Source organism: Petromyzon marinus, chromosome 3 (assembly GCF_048934315.1).
Source record: "Petromyzon marinus isolate PM22_M1 ecotype Great Lakes invasive population chromosome 3, UKy_Petmar_22M1.pri1.0, whole genome shotgun sequence".
In the NCBI taxonomy this organism is placed as follows: Eukaryota; Metazoa; Chordata; class Hyperoartia; order Petromyzontiformes; family Petromyzontidae; genus Petromyzon; species Petromyzon marinus.
The window spans coordinates 25,248,923-25,262,831 of NC_133669.1; the positions used below are offsets into that span (position 1 = coordinate 25,248,923).

Genomic DNA, 13,909 nt, shown 5'->3' on the forward strand with positions numbered 1-13,909 from the left:
GATTCGAAGAACCAGCTTTGTTTCACCGTAGTTTTGCAAAACTATAGCGGAGTGTGAGATGCAATGAAAGGATTTGATAAATACAACTGAACTGCAACAAGGTTTTGGAACACACTAACGCAGGTTTTACTGTATACAGACCGGCCTACAATGTTTTTGGAGAGATGTCATATCCCATTTGAGTCGAGAATGTGTCACATCAGAAACGAAGCACATACAAAGTGAAATCTAGATTAGACACACACAGCCTGTCAATATTTCATTTGATGTATGCTCAAAGTGGCAACAGTCTATCTATGTACATAAACTTTTAACTGGACACCTAATCTGAACGTTTTACCATGCCAAGGATTTACATTAATGAATGCGTTTGGTATGCAAATTAATTAATAATATGCTTCATTAAAAATCAAACATGACACTTCTGCTTCCAAGCCTCTTCCAGGTCCATGCAGCATCACCAGATAATTTACATAAAAACACAGATGGCCGGTTACAAATAAAACTTTTACATTCACTGGTTTAAGATATGTTTGCGAGTTAAAGCTTTTTAAACAAAATCCTTTTATATCTGAACATTATAATAAATATGGGTTGGAACCTTTGCCCTAGGTTCCTAAGGACACCTTTGGCTGTGATCTGTAAACCATACAGCACACCACACTGTGTTCAACCACCACACTGTAGGTTACAACTCTTATCTTTCTGCTTCTTCCCACGCACTGCTCTTCTTTGGAATTTCCTGCGAACATCTCAAGGTTCGTACAATAATAACCTTAATTAACAAAACATGCATTCTCTTCTCGATTACAACTTTGATAGTGCCGTTTGCTGCTGGCTGCTTGACGTTTTGGGCCTTTGCGCCCTGTGCTTAGCGACTCTGTAAGGCGCATTCTTGCCTCGGTATCACTCACGGCACTTGGATCCTACAATGTAATGTATGATTTTGGAAAAGAAATCCATACGTCTGGAACGGCACACGACGCTCATTCTTGCTGCGCCACTGTGAAGCACCACGCTCGTACGCACGGAGCGGCTGGACCCACACGGGGACATCCCCACACACTCAGCCACGCTCACACGGAGCAGCTGGACCCACACGGGGACATCCCCACACACTCAGCCACGCTCACACGCACGGAGCGGCTGGACCCACACGGGAACATCCCCACACACTCAGCCACGCTCACACGGAGCGGCTGGACCCACACGGGGACATCCCCACACACTCAGCCACGCTCACACGGAGCGGCTGGACCCACACGGGGACGTCCCCACACACTCAGCCACGCTCACACACACGGAGCGGCTGGACCCACATGGGAACATCTCCACACACTCAGCCACGCTCACACGCACGGAGCGGCTGGACCCACACGGGGACATCCCCACACACTCAGCCACGCTCACACGGAGCAGCTGGACCCACACGGGGACATCCCCACACACTCAGCCACGCTCACACGCACGGAGCGGCTGGACCCACACGGGGACATCCCCACACACTCAGGCACGCTCACACGCACGGAGCGGCTGGACCCACACGGGGACATCCCCACACACTCAGCAACGCTCACACCCACGGAGCGGCTGGACCCACACGGGGACATCCCCACACACTCAGCCACACTCACACCCACGGAGCGGCTGGACCCACACGGGGACATCCCCACACACTCAGCCACGCTCACACCCACGGAGCGGCTGGACCCACACGGGGACATCCCCACACACTCAGCCACGCTCACACGCACGGAGCGGCTGGACCCACACGGGAACATCGCCACACACTCAGCCACGCTCACACGCACGGAGCGGCTGGACCCACACGGGAACATCGCCACACACTCAGCCACGCTCACACGGAGCGGCTGGACCCACACGGGAACATCGCCACACACTCAGCCACGCTCACACGCACGGAGCGGCTGGACCCACACGGGAACATCCCCACACACTCAGCCACGCTCACACGCACGGAGCGGCTGGACCCACACGGGGACGTCCCCACACACTCAGCCACGCTCACACGGAGCGGCTGGACCCACACGGGAACATCGCCACACATTCAGCCACGCTCACACGCACGGAGCGGCTGGACCCACACGGGAACATCGCCACACACTCAGCCAAGGAAGCCTTCGTGCGTGTAGTGGCCTCCACGGCGTCGTACGCTAACCAGAAATGGAGAATTCGAAATGCTCTCTCCACATTTGTCACGCACGCTGCCTTGCGCTTCGGATGCGTCCGCTGAACGTGCGCCGACCGACACCCATGGCACCCGTCCACACGAGGGGTCCCATCTCAAGGGGTTTTCTGGGTGAAATCTGTAAAACAAAAAAGATGCGTAGGAAAGCGCACGTGTCTCTCCTGCGGACGGGTGGTGTTCATAAGGCGGGTAGAATGTTCTAGGCAGACTCCCCTTTGAAGTCTACGTGGCCCTCCCTTCTCGGATAAGACGTGGAAAGTTCCTAAAAAGTGAAATATTTTGATTAAAAAAATGAACGATTATGATAAAAAAACATGTTTATTCGGTTTACCTTTTGAAATGTCAGCCCACTAGAAATGTCAGTGTCAATCACAAATTGTGGCGAGTGTTTGTGCAGTTGTGCCTGTGCACCACTGCCTATGCAGTCGCTTGATTGATCTGTCTCACCAGAATACAGATAGACTGAAGCAACGCACTTTGAGTTTACATCAAGCCGAAACACGTTCATATGTCAAGTTCATGCAGAGTGTCCTGGAATTAAACGATTTGAATTTCAATTAATACTAATTAATACAACATAAAAAAAAGAGAAGTGAATGTTACAGCAGTTTATTTATCTTTAACACGTGGTGCTTTCATTTCATCATAATGTTTTAACTGTGTAACATCATCGTGGTATTTAAATGGCCACATTTCCACGGTTGCGATATTTCACTTTTATTATCAATTACTTTGACATTCATTTATTTATTTTATCAGTCACAACGTTAATGTCTGTCGCTATCAAGTGACCCATTAAATCAGCCTTTCTCAAAACCGTGGGGTCTTGACCTGTCCCCAGCGGGGCGGTTACAAGTCGGGCCGACAATAAACCCATAAATAAACATTGAAACGGGGACGACGTCTATTTAACCACGGCAACGAGATAGCACACCAGCCTGTCAGTTGTCGGCATCGCTCGCCGCTCCAACACCCACCCTCGCAGGGCTACGGCACCACCGCTTGCAATGTTTCTTCCTCCTATTCGTCATCACTGCGATACCATGGCAGCATCCGAGGCGCTGTTGGCCTGAACAACGGTTCACTTTGTACGTGCTTCATTTCTGCTATTGTCGCGTCGTCGACGACACGGATTTGTTCATGGCCTGTGCGTGGAGGCGTTGCTTGCCCCGCTGTAATTCGGTCCCGTCATTTTGGGTGACAGTTTAGTGTGCTCCTCACGTGAGCGTCCTGCCTGTGAGAGAGATTTATGTACGATTTACTTTGACTGCACGGATGAGGAGTCTACGGGGTGGTTAACATGTAAATGTGCAATGCTGCGCTCCACGTACGTATGATGCATGTGCGCGTACGTGACATTGCGTGCCTCGTGAAGGCCATATGAACGTGCAGATTACGAGCGGCATGTGTGTGTCTGTGTAGACCACCAGCCTACCCAAATTCACATTTACCAATTCTAAAATACCATCGTGATGTGAACACATTGTGAGATGACGTAAATATCATAACTTAAACTTATAATTTACAGCCTTTTGTCAATTTATCAATCAACTGCTAGATAAAGCTTTCCCTACGCCATGTCAGTAATGGTGGTTGTGTGACCATATTTCACCATGCTGGTCAGTGTGGGTTGGTGACCTTCACCAACCAGCGTGGCATTAGGCCCAGACCCAGTTCAGACATCACTCGCCACTGAGTTCATAGTGAGTGCAGTAACCACCTCACCGTCCCTCCAACCCCACTCCTCTCTTGGTCATACACAGTGGCCAGGACACATCAACACTGGAGACAGTCACACCAGGAGACAGTCACACTCACCTGGAGACAGTCACACTCACCAGGACACATCAACACTCACCAGGAGACAGTCACACCTGGAGACAGTCACACTCACCAGGAGACAGTCACACTCACCAGGAGACAGTCACACTCACCAGGAGACAGTCACACTCACCAGGAGACAGTCACACTCACCAGGAGACAGTCACACTCACCTGGAGACAGTCACACTCACCAGGAGACAGTCACACTCACCTGGAGACAGTCACACTCACCAGGAGACAGTCACACCAGGAGACAGTCAAACGAGGAGACAGTCACACTCACCCGGAGACAGTCACACTCACCTGGAGACAGTCACACTCACCTGGAGACAGTCACACTCACCTGGAGACAGTCACACTCACCTGGAGACAGTCACACCAGGAGACAGTCACACTCACCTGGAGACAGTCACACCAGGAAACAGTCACACTCACCTGGAGACAGTCACACTCACCAGGAGACAGTCATACTCACCTGGAGACAGTCACACTCACCAGGAGACAGTCACACCAGGAGACAGTCACACCTGGAGACAGTCACACTCACCAGGAGACAGTCACACTAACCAGGAGACAGTCACACCAGGAGACAGTCACACTCACCTGGAGACAGTCACACTCATCTGGAGACAGTCACACTTACCTGGAGACAGTCACACCAGGAGACAGTCACACTCACCAGGAGACAGTCACACTCACCAGGAGACAGTCACACTCACCAGGAGACAGTCACACCAGGAGACAGTCACACTCACTTGGAGACAGTCAAACCAGGAGACAGTCACACTCACCAGGAGACAGTCACACTCACCTGGAGACAGTCACACTCACCTGGAGACAGTCACACTCACCTGGAGACAGTCACACTCACCTGGAGACAGTCACACCAGGAGACAGTCACACTCACCTGGAGACAGTCACACCAGGAAACAGTCACACTCACCTGGAGACAGTCACACTCACCAGGAGACAGTCATACTCACCTGGAGACAGTCACACTCACCAGGAGACAGTCACACTCACCAGGAGACAGTCATACTCACCTGGAGACAGTCACACTCACCAGGAGACAGTCACACCAGGAGACAGTCACACCTGTAGACAGTCACACTCACCAGGAGACAGTCACACTAACCAGGAGACAGTCACACCAGGAGACAGTCACACTCACCTGGAGACAGTCACACTCACCTGGAGACAGTCACACTTACCTGGAGACAGTCACACCAGGAGACAGTCACACTCACCAGGAGACAGTCACACTCACCTGGAGACAGTCACACTCACCTGGAGACAGTCACACTCACCAGGAGACAGTCACACTCACCTGGAGACAGTCACACCAGGAAACAGTCACACTCACCAGGAGACAGTCACACTCACCAGGAGACAGTCACACTCACCTGGAGACAGTCACACTCACCAGGACACATCAACACTCACCAGGAGACAGTCACACTCATCAGGAGACAGTCACACTCACCAGGAGACAGTCACACTCACCTGGAGACAGTCACACCAGGAGACAGTCACACTCACCTGGAGACAGTCACACTCACCTGGAGACAGTCACACTCACCAGGAGACAGTCACACTCACCAGGAGACAGTCACACTCACCAGGAGACAGTCACACCAGGAGACAGTCACACCAGGAGACAGTCACACCTGGAGACAGTCACACCAGGAGACAGTCACACTCACCAGGAGACAGTCACACTCACCAGGAGACAGTCACACTCACCAGGAGACAGTAACACCAGGAGACAGTCACACTCACCAGGAGACAGGCACACTCACCAGGAGACAGTCACACTCACCAGGAGACAGTCACACCAGGAGACAGTCACACTCACCAGGAGACAGTCACACTCACCAGGAGACAGTAACACCAGGAGACAGTCACACTCACCAGGAGACAGGCACACTCACCAGGAGACAGTCACACTCACCAGGAGACAGTCACACCAGGAGACAGTCACACTCACCAGGAGACAGTCACACTCACCAGGAGACAGTCACACTCACCTGGAGACAGTCACACCTGGAGACAGTCACACTCACCAGGAGACAGGCACACTCACCAGGAGACAGTCACACTCACCAGGAGACAGTCACACTCACCTGGAGACAGTCACACTCACCAGGAGACAGTCACACCAGGAAACAGTCACACTCACCTGGAGACAGTCACACCTGGAGACAGTCACACTCACCAGGAGACAGGCACACTCACCAGGAGACAGGCACACTCACCAGGAGACAGTCACACTCACCTGGAGACAGTCACACCTGGAGACAGTCACACTCACCAGGAGACAGTCACACTCACCAGGAGACAGGCACACTCACCAGGAGACAGTCACACTCACCTGGAGACAGTCACACCTGGAGACAGTCACACTCACCAGGAGACAGGCACACTCACCAGGAGACAGTCACACTCACCAGGAGACAGTCACACTCACCTGGAGACAATCACACCTGGAGACAGTCACACTCACCTGGAGACAGTCACACCAGGAGACAGTCACACTCACCAGGAGACAGTCACACTCACCAGGAGACAGTCACACTCACCAGGAGACAGTCACACTCACCAGGAGACAGTCACACCAGGAGACAGTCACACCAGGAGACAGTCACACCTGGAGACAGTCACACCAGGAGACAGTCACACTCACCAGGAGACAGTCACACTCACCAGGAGACAGTAACACCTGGAGACAGTCACACTCACCAGGAGACAGGCACACTCACCAGGAGACAGTCACACTCACCAGGAGACAGTCACACCAGGACACAGTCACACTCACCTGGAGACAGTCACACCTGGAGACAGTCACACCTGGAGACAGTCACACTCACCAGGAGACAGTCACACTCACCAGGAGACAGTCACACCAGGAGACAGTCACACTCACCAGGAGACAGGCACACTCACCAGGAGACAGTCACACTCACCAAGAGACAGTCACACCAGGAGACAGTCACACTCACCTGGAGACAGTCACACCTGGAGACAGTCACACTCACCAGGAGACAGGCACACTCACCAGGAGACAGTCACACTCACCAGGAGACAGTCACACTCACCAGGAGACAGTCACACTCACCAGGAGACAGTCACACTCACCAGGAGACAGTCACACTCACCAGGAGACAGTCACACTCACCAGGAGACAGTCACACTCACCTGGAGACAGTCACACCTGGAGGCAGTCACACTCACCAGGAGACAGGCACACTCACCAGGAGACAGTCACACCAGGAGACAGTCACACTCACCAGGAGACAGTCACACTCACCAGGAGACAGTCACACTCACCTGGAGACAGTCACACTCATCAGGACACATAAATCCTCACCAGGAGACAGAGACACTGCCTGGGAGATTGAGGCACTAGTTAGGAAGATTTCATCGCTCGAACTAATTGATGGTTAAGTTTGCCATTGTAGAAAACAATCATTTAAGACGCTTCACTGAGACTACTGTCTAACATGTGGCTTAACTAGCAGGCAGCCACACACACCATAGGAAAAGCTGCATAACAAAGGACCTACATTCTTTGACGGTCCCAAACTAAGCAATGGCCGGCCGGTCGATGTATTTAGACTAAAGTCCGGGCCGTAATGGGCAAATCAAGATCGCCGCAGGTGCGGGTCTCCACCGATCAGGATCGGCCGAGTGGAGTATTCACTACCGGTGCTCGCAATGCATCTCACACCCGCTGTGATTTGTTTTCTCTTCGTGCCCCCCCACACATTCGTCTTCAGAAGGAGCTGTGGAACATCCAGGGGTCGCTGAATGCGACGGAGACCTCCATCCACCAGCTGACCGCGCTCGTGAATTGCCGTAGCCTGCACAAGGTAAGTGGCCCCAAGGCCCCCACCTGGCGCTGGCTGTGGTGCCGCGGTGCCGTCCGTGACGGTGCGGTGGTAACCACGCAAATTGTCCACTTTTTGGTCGTTAGTTGCAAAGCCCTTTCACTTCGAGCATTGCAGCGGAGGGCTCTCTAGCCTCCGCCGTTTGTGGCTCTTTTGAATTCAATAAGGGAAAATTGTCTGATAAATAGTCGCTATTTTGGGTATATTCCTGACTAGGGCCATGCTGGGGTTTATATATTTTACGCTTTCTAAAGCGTTAGTCGCACTTTAGCTGCACAATGACTGTGCTGCACCTCTCCATAAAGTAGCTTTAACCTGTTACACCGCATTGCTCTATTCTGATCATTATTCTGCTCGACATTACTGAAGTATATAATTTGAAAGTAAGTGCCGTGCAATGTGATTAACGTTGCTTTAACTCGGTTGGTTAAGATCGTTTTGCATTCGTGATATCCGCATTGATAGCTGCACGGTTCCCGACTCCTCGTCCTTCCCCCGCACCTCCGATTAGCACGGTTGGCTACGCACGGTGCGAAGGAAGTTCAATATATGTACGCACGTCTCGTAACAAACATAACTCTTGTACTGCTGCCATAGTGATGTAATGGCCAGCACTCTGGACTTGTAATCCGGCGGTCGTCAGTTTGATTCTATCTCCTGGCACGACCGTTTAAACAACGGTGCCAGCTTCCTAACTCCCGCAGCCTCTGTCCACCCAGCGAGCTAACTTGTGGGCACCACAGCGAGTTGCTCGGCAGGTCCTGTGTGGTGGTGAGGTGAAGTGTGCGTACGCTCACTTCCAACGAGATATAATTCCACCGGAAACAATTACAGTCCCGCTTCATGACAACACTACTGGCGTAGTGAAGAAGACTGACGCGTTAACTCATTCGGAATGTTAACGTTGATAGTTTAATAATGCGTGTAATAACACAGTGGCTTATTCAAGGTGGTATTGATGGAAGGGTTAGAGTCAGGTTATCATAGGCAAGCTGTTTTTTTTTTCTTTCCAAAACATCACTGTGCCTCTGTGATTCACGTGGTCCTTGACGACAGACCTCATCAGTTCACATACCATCACTTCCGAATAAGTCCTTTGGAAGTCCTTGTGAAAAAATGCTGACATTCTTCTCCACGATTGCCTCTTGGGCACAATGATCATTGGAACATGACAAGGATTGAATATCACCACGTCTGGGATACTCTTGCGTACGGTGCAGGTTTTGCACGAACAATGCATGGACAGTATGTGCCTGAGTTATTGATTTCAGACAAACGTTGGATTGACTCAAACGGCGATGTAATGCACAAAGCAGGTTACTACATTTCGTGTTTTTTTTTCGGGTGGGCTCTCGAGTATTCACGTTAGATCTTCAAGTTTCAAGTTTCATTTATTAGGTATAGCCCTGTGAGCCAATGCGGCTCTTAAGTCGGGTGCAACCGCAACAAACAAAACATGAATCTACATTGCAGAAAACGATTACACCACAACCAGACCAAAATAAAGCTACAAAAACAATGTGACAACAGATCTCGTCTCTAACCTTGAGTCCATGATTCTGTATTAATCAGCCGAGTTTACTGGAGCAGTGAGCTGGCTGGAGATCGCCTTACGGCAGTTGCCGTCATCAAGATTGTTGCTCAGGAGTGGCGAATGTAGCCAGGTGGCTCAGTGGCTCACAATCGTCAAACCCTTTCTGTGGCACGTTGACTCGGCCAATCCCTTCAGGGTCCATACATGAGTACCGCTTTGTGGGGGAGGTCAACAGTGGTTGTTCCATGGATAGACTTAACCCTGCAGTGGGAATGTGGAATTTCCACCACTGGCTCGGGGCTGTAAACGGGAGATGAGCACCCCCTCCATGCCGATTTGAGCAGGAAATCACTTTTGTCTTGACCCTGCTCTCTCCCGGATAATTAGCATGAGCTGCATGAGACGGGAGCCACTGCTCCACGCACGTGGCACGTGATCAGCCTATTGCGGTGCGTTCGCTGTGCGCGAGTTTGATGGCGGGCCCCATAAAAGCGGCCTGTCAGGGACGCGCGTTACTCATGCGCTAATTACACGTTTGTTGTGCAGCAATGGGCCGTGTAAATCTCGCCGCAGCTGTGAGCCGTGATGCAGAAATAGTTGAAAATGAGATTTTACAAATGCAGAAACGTAGGTATTCATTTTAATACTCATTTAGTCACTTATGCAGTTTCATCTTGTTTATGGATATATATATTGGGCTGTGCGTTTCACATGGTGAAAAATATGGCCAAGTCTGTTTGTCTTCTGGTCACTGTATACCGTTTAGTTTTATAACAAATAACACTCGCATCCCCCGCGCAGGTCAGCATGTGACTGCTGTTCATGGTTAGGTGACCGAGACTTTAATGGAAATCGTATCTGGCCAAATCCATGCATTCGATTATTATGTATTATTCTTGTAATAATTGCGTACAGTGGTAGAATCGCTAATTCAGCACACAGACTGCTCGACCGAATCACCCTGGATGCACCGGTGATCCATCGGCATGCTAGAAGCTCAGCTGGGTTGAGCTTAGTTTGTTAAATGGTGGAACATGGCGATGATGTCAAGTGGGCCACATTCTTGAAAACTCTACATCAAGTCTGTCGTGTTGGTTTTCATTTTGAAAGCACAAGTACAAAACAAATGGACGCGTGAATATCACCTGCTAGGACTGGAAGTCATTCAGCTACACATGCGATACGGTATCTTAGAATTAAAAACAGTGCCAGTTATTACGATTATTTAAAGTAAAAATTTGGCAGAAGTTGGAATCCTGTGTTCATATCTGGGGTGGAGAACCCAGCTACTACGTCACTGCACTTGACAGAATTCACTGTAAAGCAGTCCTACTGTGTCTCTCTAGGCACTCGCTTCCTCACTCGGCGGGGGGCAGCCACCTCCTTATCACTCTTCTATCGCTACTACCATGGGTACTGTTCCTATGAACTTGACTCGTTGATTCCTCCAGATATTGACTCTTTAGTCTCATCCACATTGTGTGTTCAACCACCGCACTGCTGCTCAACAGCCTCCTCACTCACCCACGAACCCACACACTCACCACACTGCAAGTCACAACACTTGTCTCTCTTGCTCAACTGAAGAAACACGTTCACTCTTATCTGTTACAACTTCGATAGCGCTGATTCATAATTAATTGTTGCTTTTGGTCACCTAGCGATCGTGGCTAAAATGTGTGCCATTCAGAACCCTCCACGACCTGCCACAGCCAAACAAAGGTCTTTGGGCCTGCGCTTGGCAAGTGTGTTACAACAAAAATACCACCCCCCCCCCCACGTTCCAGTGCGAAACTTGAAACACACTTCAAGCGAAACGAGTTGGGAGCCGCGCGATTCACCCGACACGGTGAATGGTGCCCCGGTGGACGCTGTCTCACATGAGAGCGACTCGTCAAGTCTGGCTGAAGGAACGCGTGTGCATTGTGCATTGCATTCGTTTGATCTAATTTCCAGGGGCTTGCGCTTTACAAACATTGGAGCGTCTATTTGGGTTGCAGGGTGGTGCCGTGGTAACACTCGGGCCTCACCGCACGGAGAAGGGCCTGGGGTTCGATTCCTGACTCCAGCCGCCGTGCTGTGCGGAGTTTGTATGTTCTTCCCCCTGTGCCGCTTGGGTCTTCCCTGACTCCTCTTGTCTCCTTCTTATAGCTCGAAAAACACTCCATACAACGGACCGGTATTGGCCAAAATAATTACCAATGCGGACATTTATCTGCAATGTACTTGTTTGTGGTGACACACAGTAGCTGCAATATCGCCCGCAATTGCGAGAACTTGGCAGGATCCTCCTGAAAAGAGTATGGGGACCCAGTGAGACTTTCCTGGGTAACCAAGCAGAATAATAATAATAATAATTTATTTGTACAGTATTGTGTTGAAAGGTTTTACATTTCTCACCGGCATGTGTTTGGGATTTCGAAACGTCATGAGAGATTGAATGGCACCAGCTGGCTTTGTGATTTCTTTGGCATGTTTTTAAAACCTGGTTAAGATTATACACAGCTGCTTGGCCGGTGCTGTTTTACCAAACATTCCAAGCGCTGTTTGAACAGCGAGCCTAGATCTGCTCTGCAGTGCATATCGTAGTGCATATCGTGGTGCATATCGTGGTGTATATCAATGCAGAGTTAGATAGCAGTGCGATTGTATTGTCTTCCCATACCCCAATCGTGCTGCTTGTTAATAGCCTCACACGTGTGCTGGGGCACAACGATGTTGAGATGTTAACTACCTCGCCAGGTATACAGGAGGTCATGGGTTCGAACCCGACCCTGACGCCTGCTGCTGTATTTGTTCTCCCTGTGGTCTTATGGCTTTTTCTCCAGGTCCTCAAGTTTATCCCTCCACATTTAGAAACATGCATTTAGAGCATTTGGCGGCTATACATTTCCACATGATAATCCACATAACTGAAATATAATTTGAGGCCAGGTGGCTTCTGAAAAAGAGCGACATAGCTCAGTGGACCTTAACTGGTAAAACAAAAACAGTTAAAATGCTTTTAGCTCATATGATAAAATAAATGCATCGTGTTCTTACCCTATTAAATAATAATAGCTATCGATTTTTGTAGACATGTTTTTTGAAAGAATGTTATTAACCAACATATACAGGAAGAACTGCATTGATGGAAAATACGTAGCAATGACTAAAAAGCATGAATATAATTGATATTTTAGACAGTTTTTCACTCAGCCCATTTTATCAACGTGCTGTTTGTTGATTTGATGCCTCTAGATGACAGAACCATTTATCATCATGCAGTTTGCAATTGCGGGCAACAAGAGATTAGTTTTATTGTAACGTAGGCTCCCGGTCCCCGCTTGAAAATCGCCACAAATCATTTTCTTTGGTCACATTTCCCAATGCTGATGCTGTGTTTCGCCTCGATGGCCAGGGGGGTGGCCTGCTGATCTTGTGTGCAGGAGTCATTGCCGAGCGAATCGCTACGTAGCCCTTTCACCAACTACTCAGTCAGTGCCGTTATTGATCCTTCCAGTTAATGTGTGAAATGAACGACGATAGAAAGACAAGTTTCCTTTAATCCGCAATGATGGGCGGGGGCCTTGCACAAAGCCACAGATATGTTATTCCTAATAGATGGAGTAAAATTCCCCTGCTCCACAACTATTTTTCTACAGAAATTTGGAAATGGGAAAAATGTCCTGGCAGTACAGTGTACCACGACCGGTTTTATTTTTCGAAGCTATTTTCACGGTAACATTAAAAGCGCGTTAATTAGACCTGACATTTTCCTGTGCGTATTTGGTTCGTACGCGGATTAACTGCGGTGCAATACAATATTCCCCCAAGGATAGCAAAGGAAATTCAACGATGATATGATTACATTTCTCAGCAGTGTTGCAGCTTGAGTGGATAACGAGTTCAACGGTGAAATAAACTGTGCGGTTCGAGTATAGATTTAATTATAAAGTATTTAATTAACCAGTGGCATATCAACAGCTGTTTAACCCAAGTGTAAAAACCGAAAAAAAAGGACCGTACACAAACCCCTGCTTTCATGGCTTTAAACTTTCTTTGAAAAGTATTCTCGCAATGTTTGGCTTAGCAGTGCCAAAGCAATTGCGCAATGTTATGTGAATGCTATATTATGCTAGATATTCTGAATGCTATGTATTTTTAAATATTATGAATAATACATTTGAAATACGGCACTCCTGAATACGTTTCCATTGATGCAAAGCAGTTTAAAATCGTGATGCAGTGTGATAGGCACTGCAGAATAACAAAGCACATTTGAGGTCTTATAGTGTACAAGATCATTGCTTTTGCAAACACGAATATAAAAATAAAATCCTCTAACCCAAGGCAGTTAAATATTGGTGTTTTTGGCTCACATTAAAAACGGTGAATTGCTTTCGGTTAAAGGCATTATTTTATCGCTTTTACAAAAACAGTACCCGTTTAATTTATCTCCCAGCTGATATGATGA

At 49.1% G+C, this 13,909-nt stretch overlaps 1 protein-coding gene across 6 annotated transcripts in view; it reads left to right on the top strand.

Annotated features, from left to right (window-relative positions):
* LOC116957883 (protein tweety homolog 1-like) overlaps positions 1-13,909 on the top strand; it is a 143,534-nt gene that overhangs the window by 99,746 nt on the left and 29,879 nt on the right. For all 6 annotated transcript variants that reach the window (XM_032980322.2, XM_076053422.1, XM_076053425.1 and 3 more), the window contains one exon: positions 7,809-7,901. In XM_032980322.2, coding sequence (XP_032836213.2) covers positions 7,809-7,901 — 93 coding nt within the window. The remainder of the gene's footprint in view (positions 1-7,808; positions 7,902-13,909) is intronic.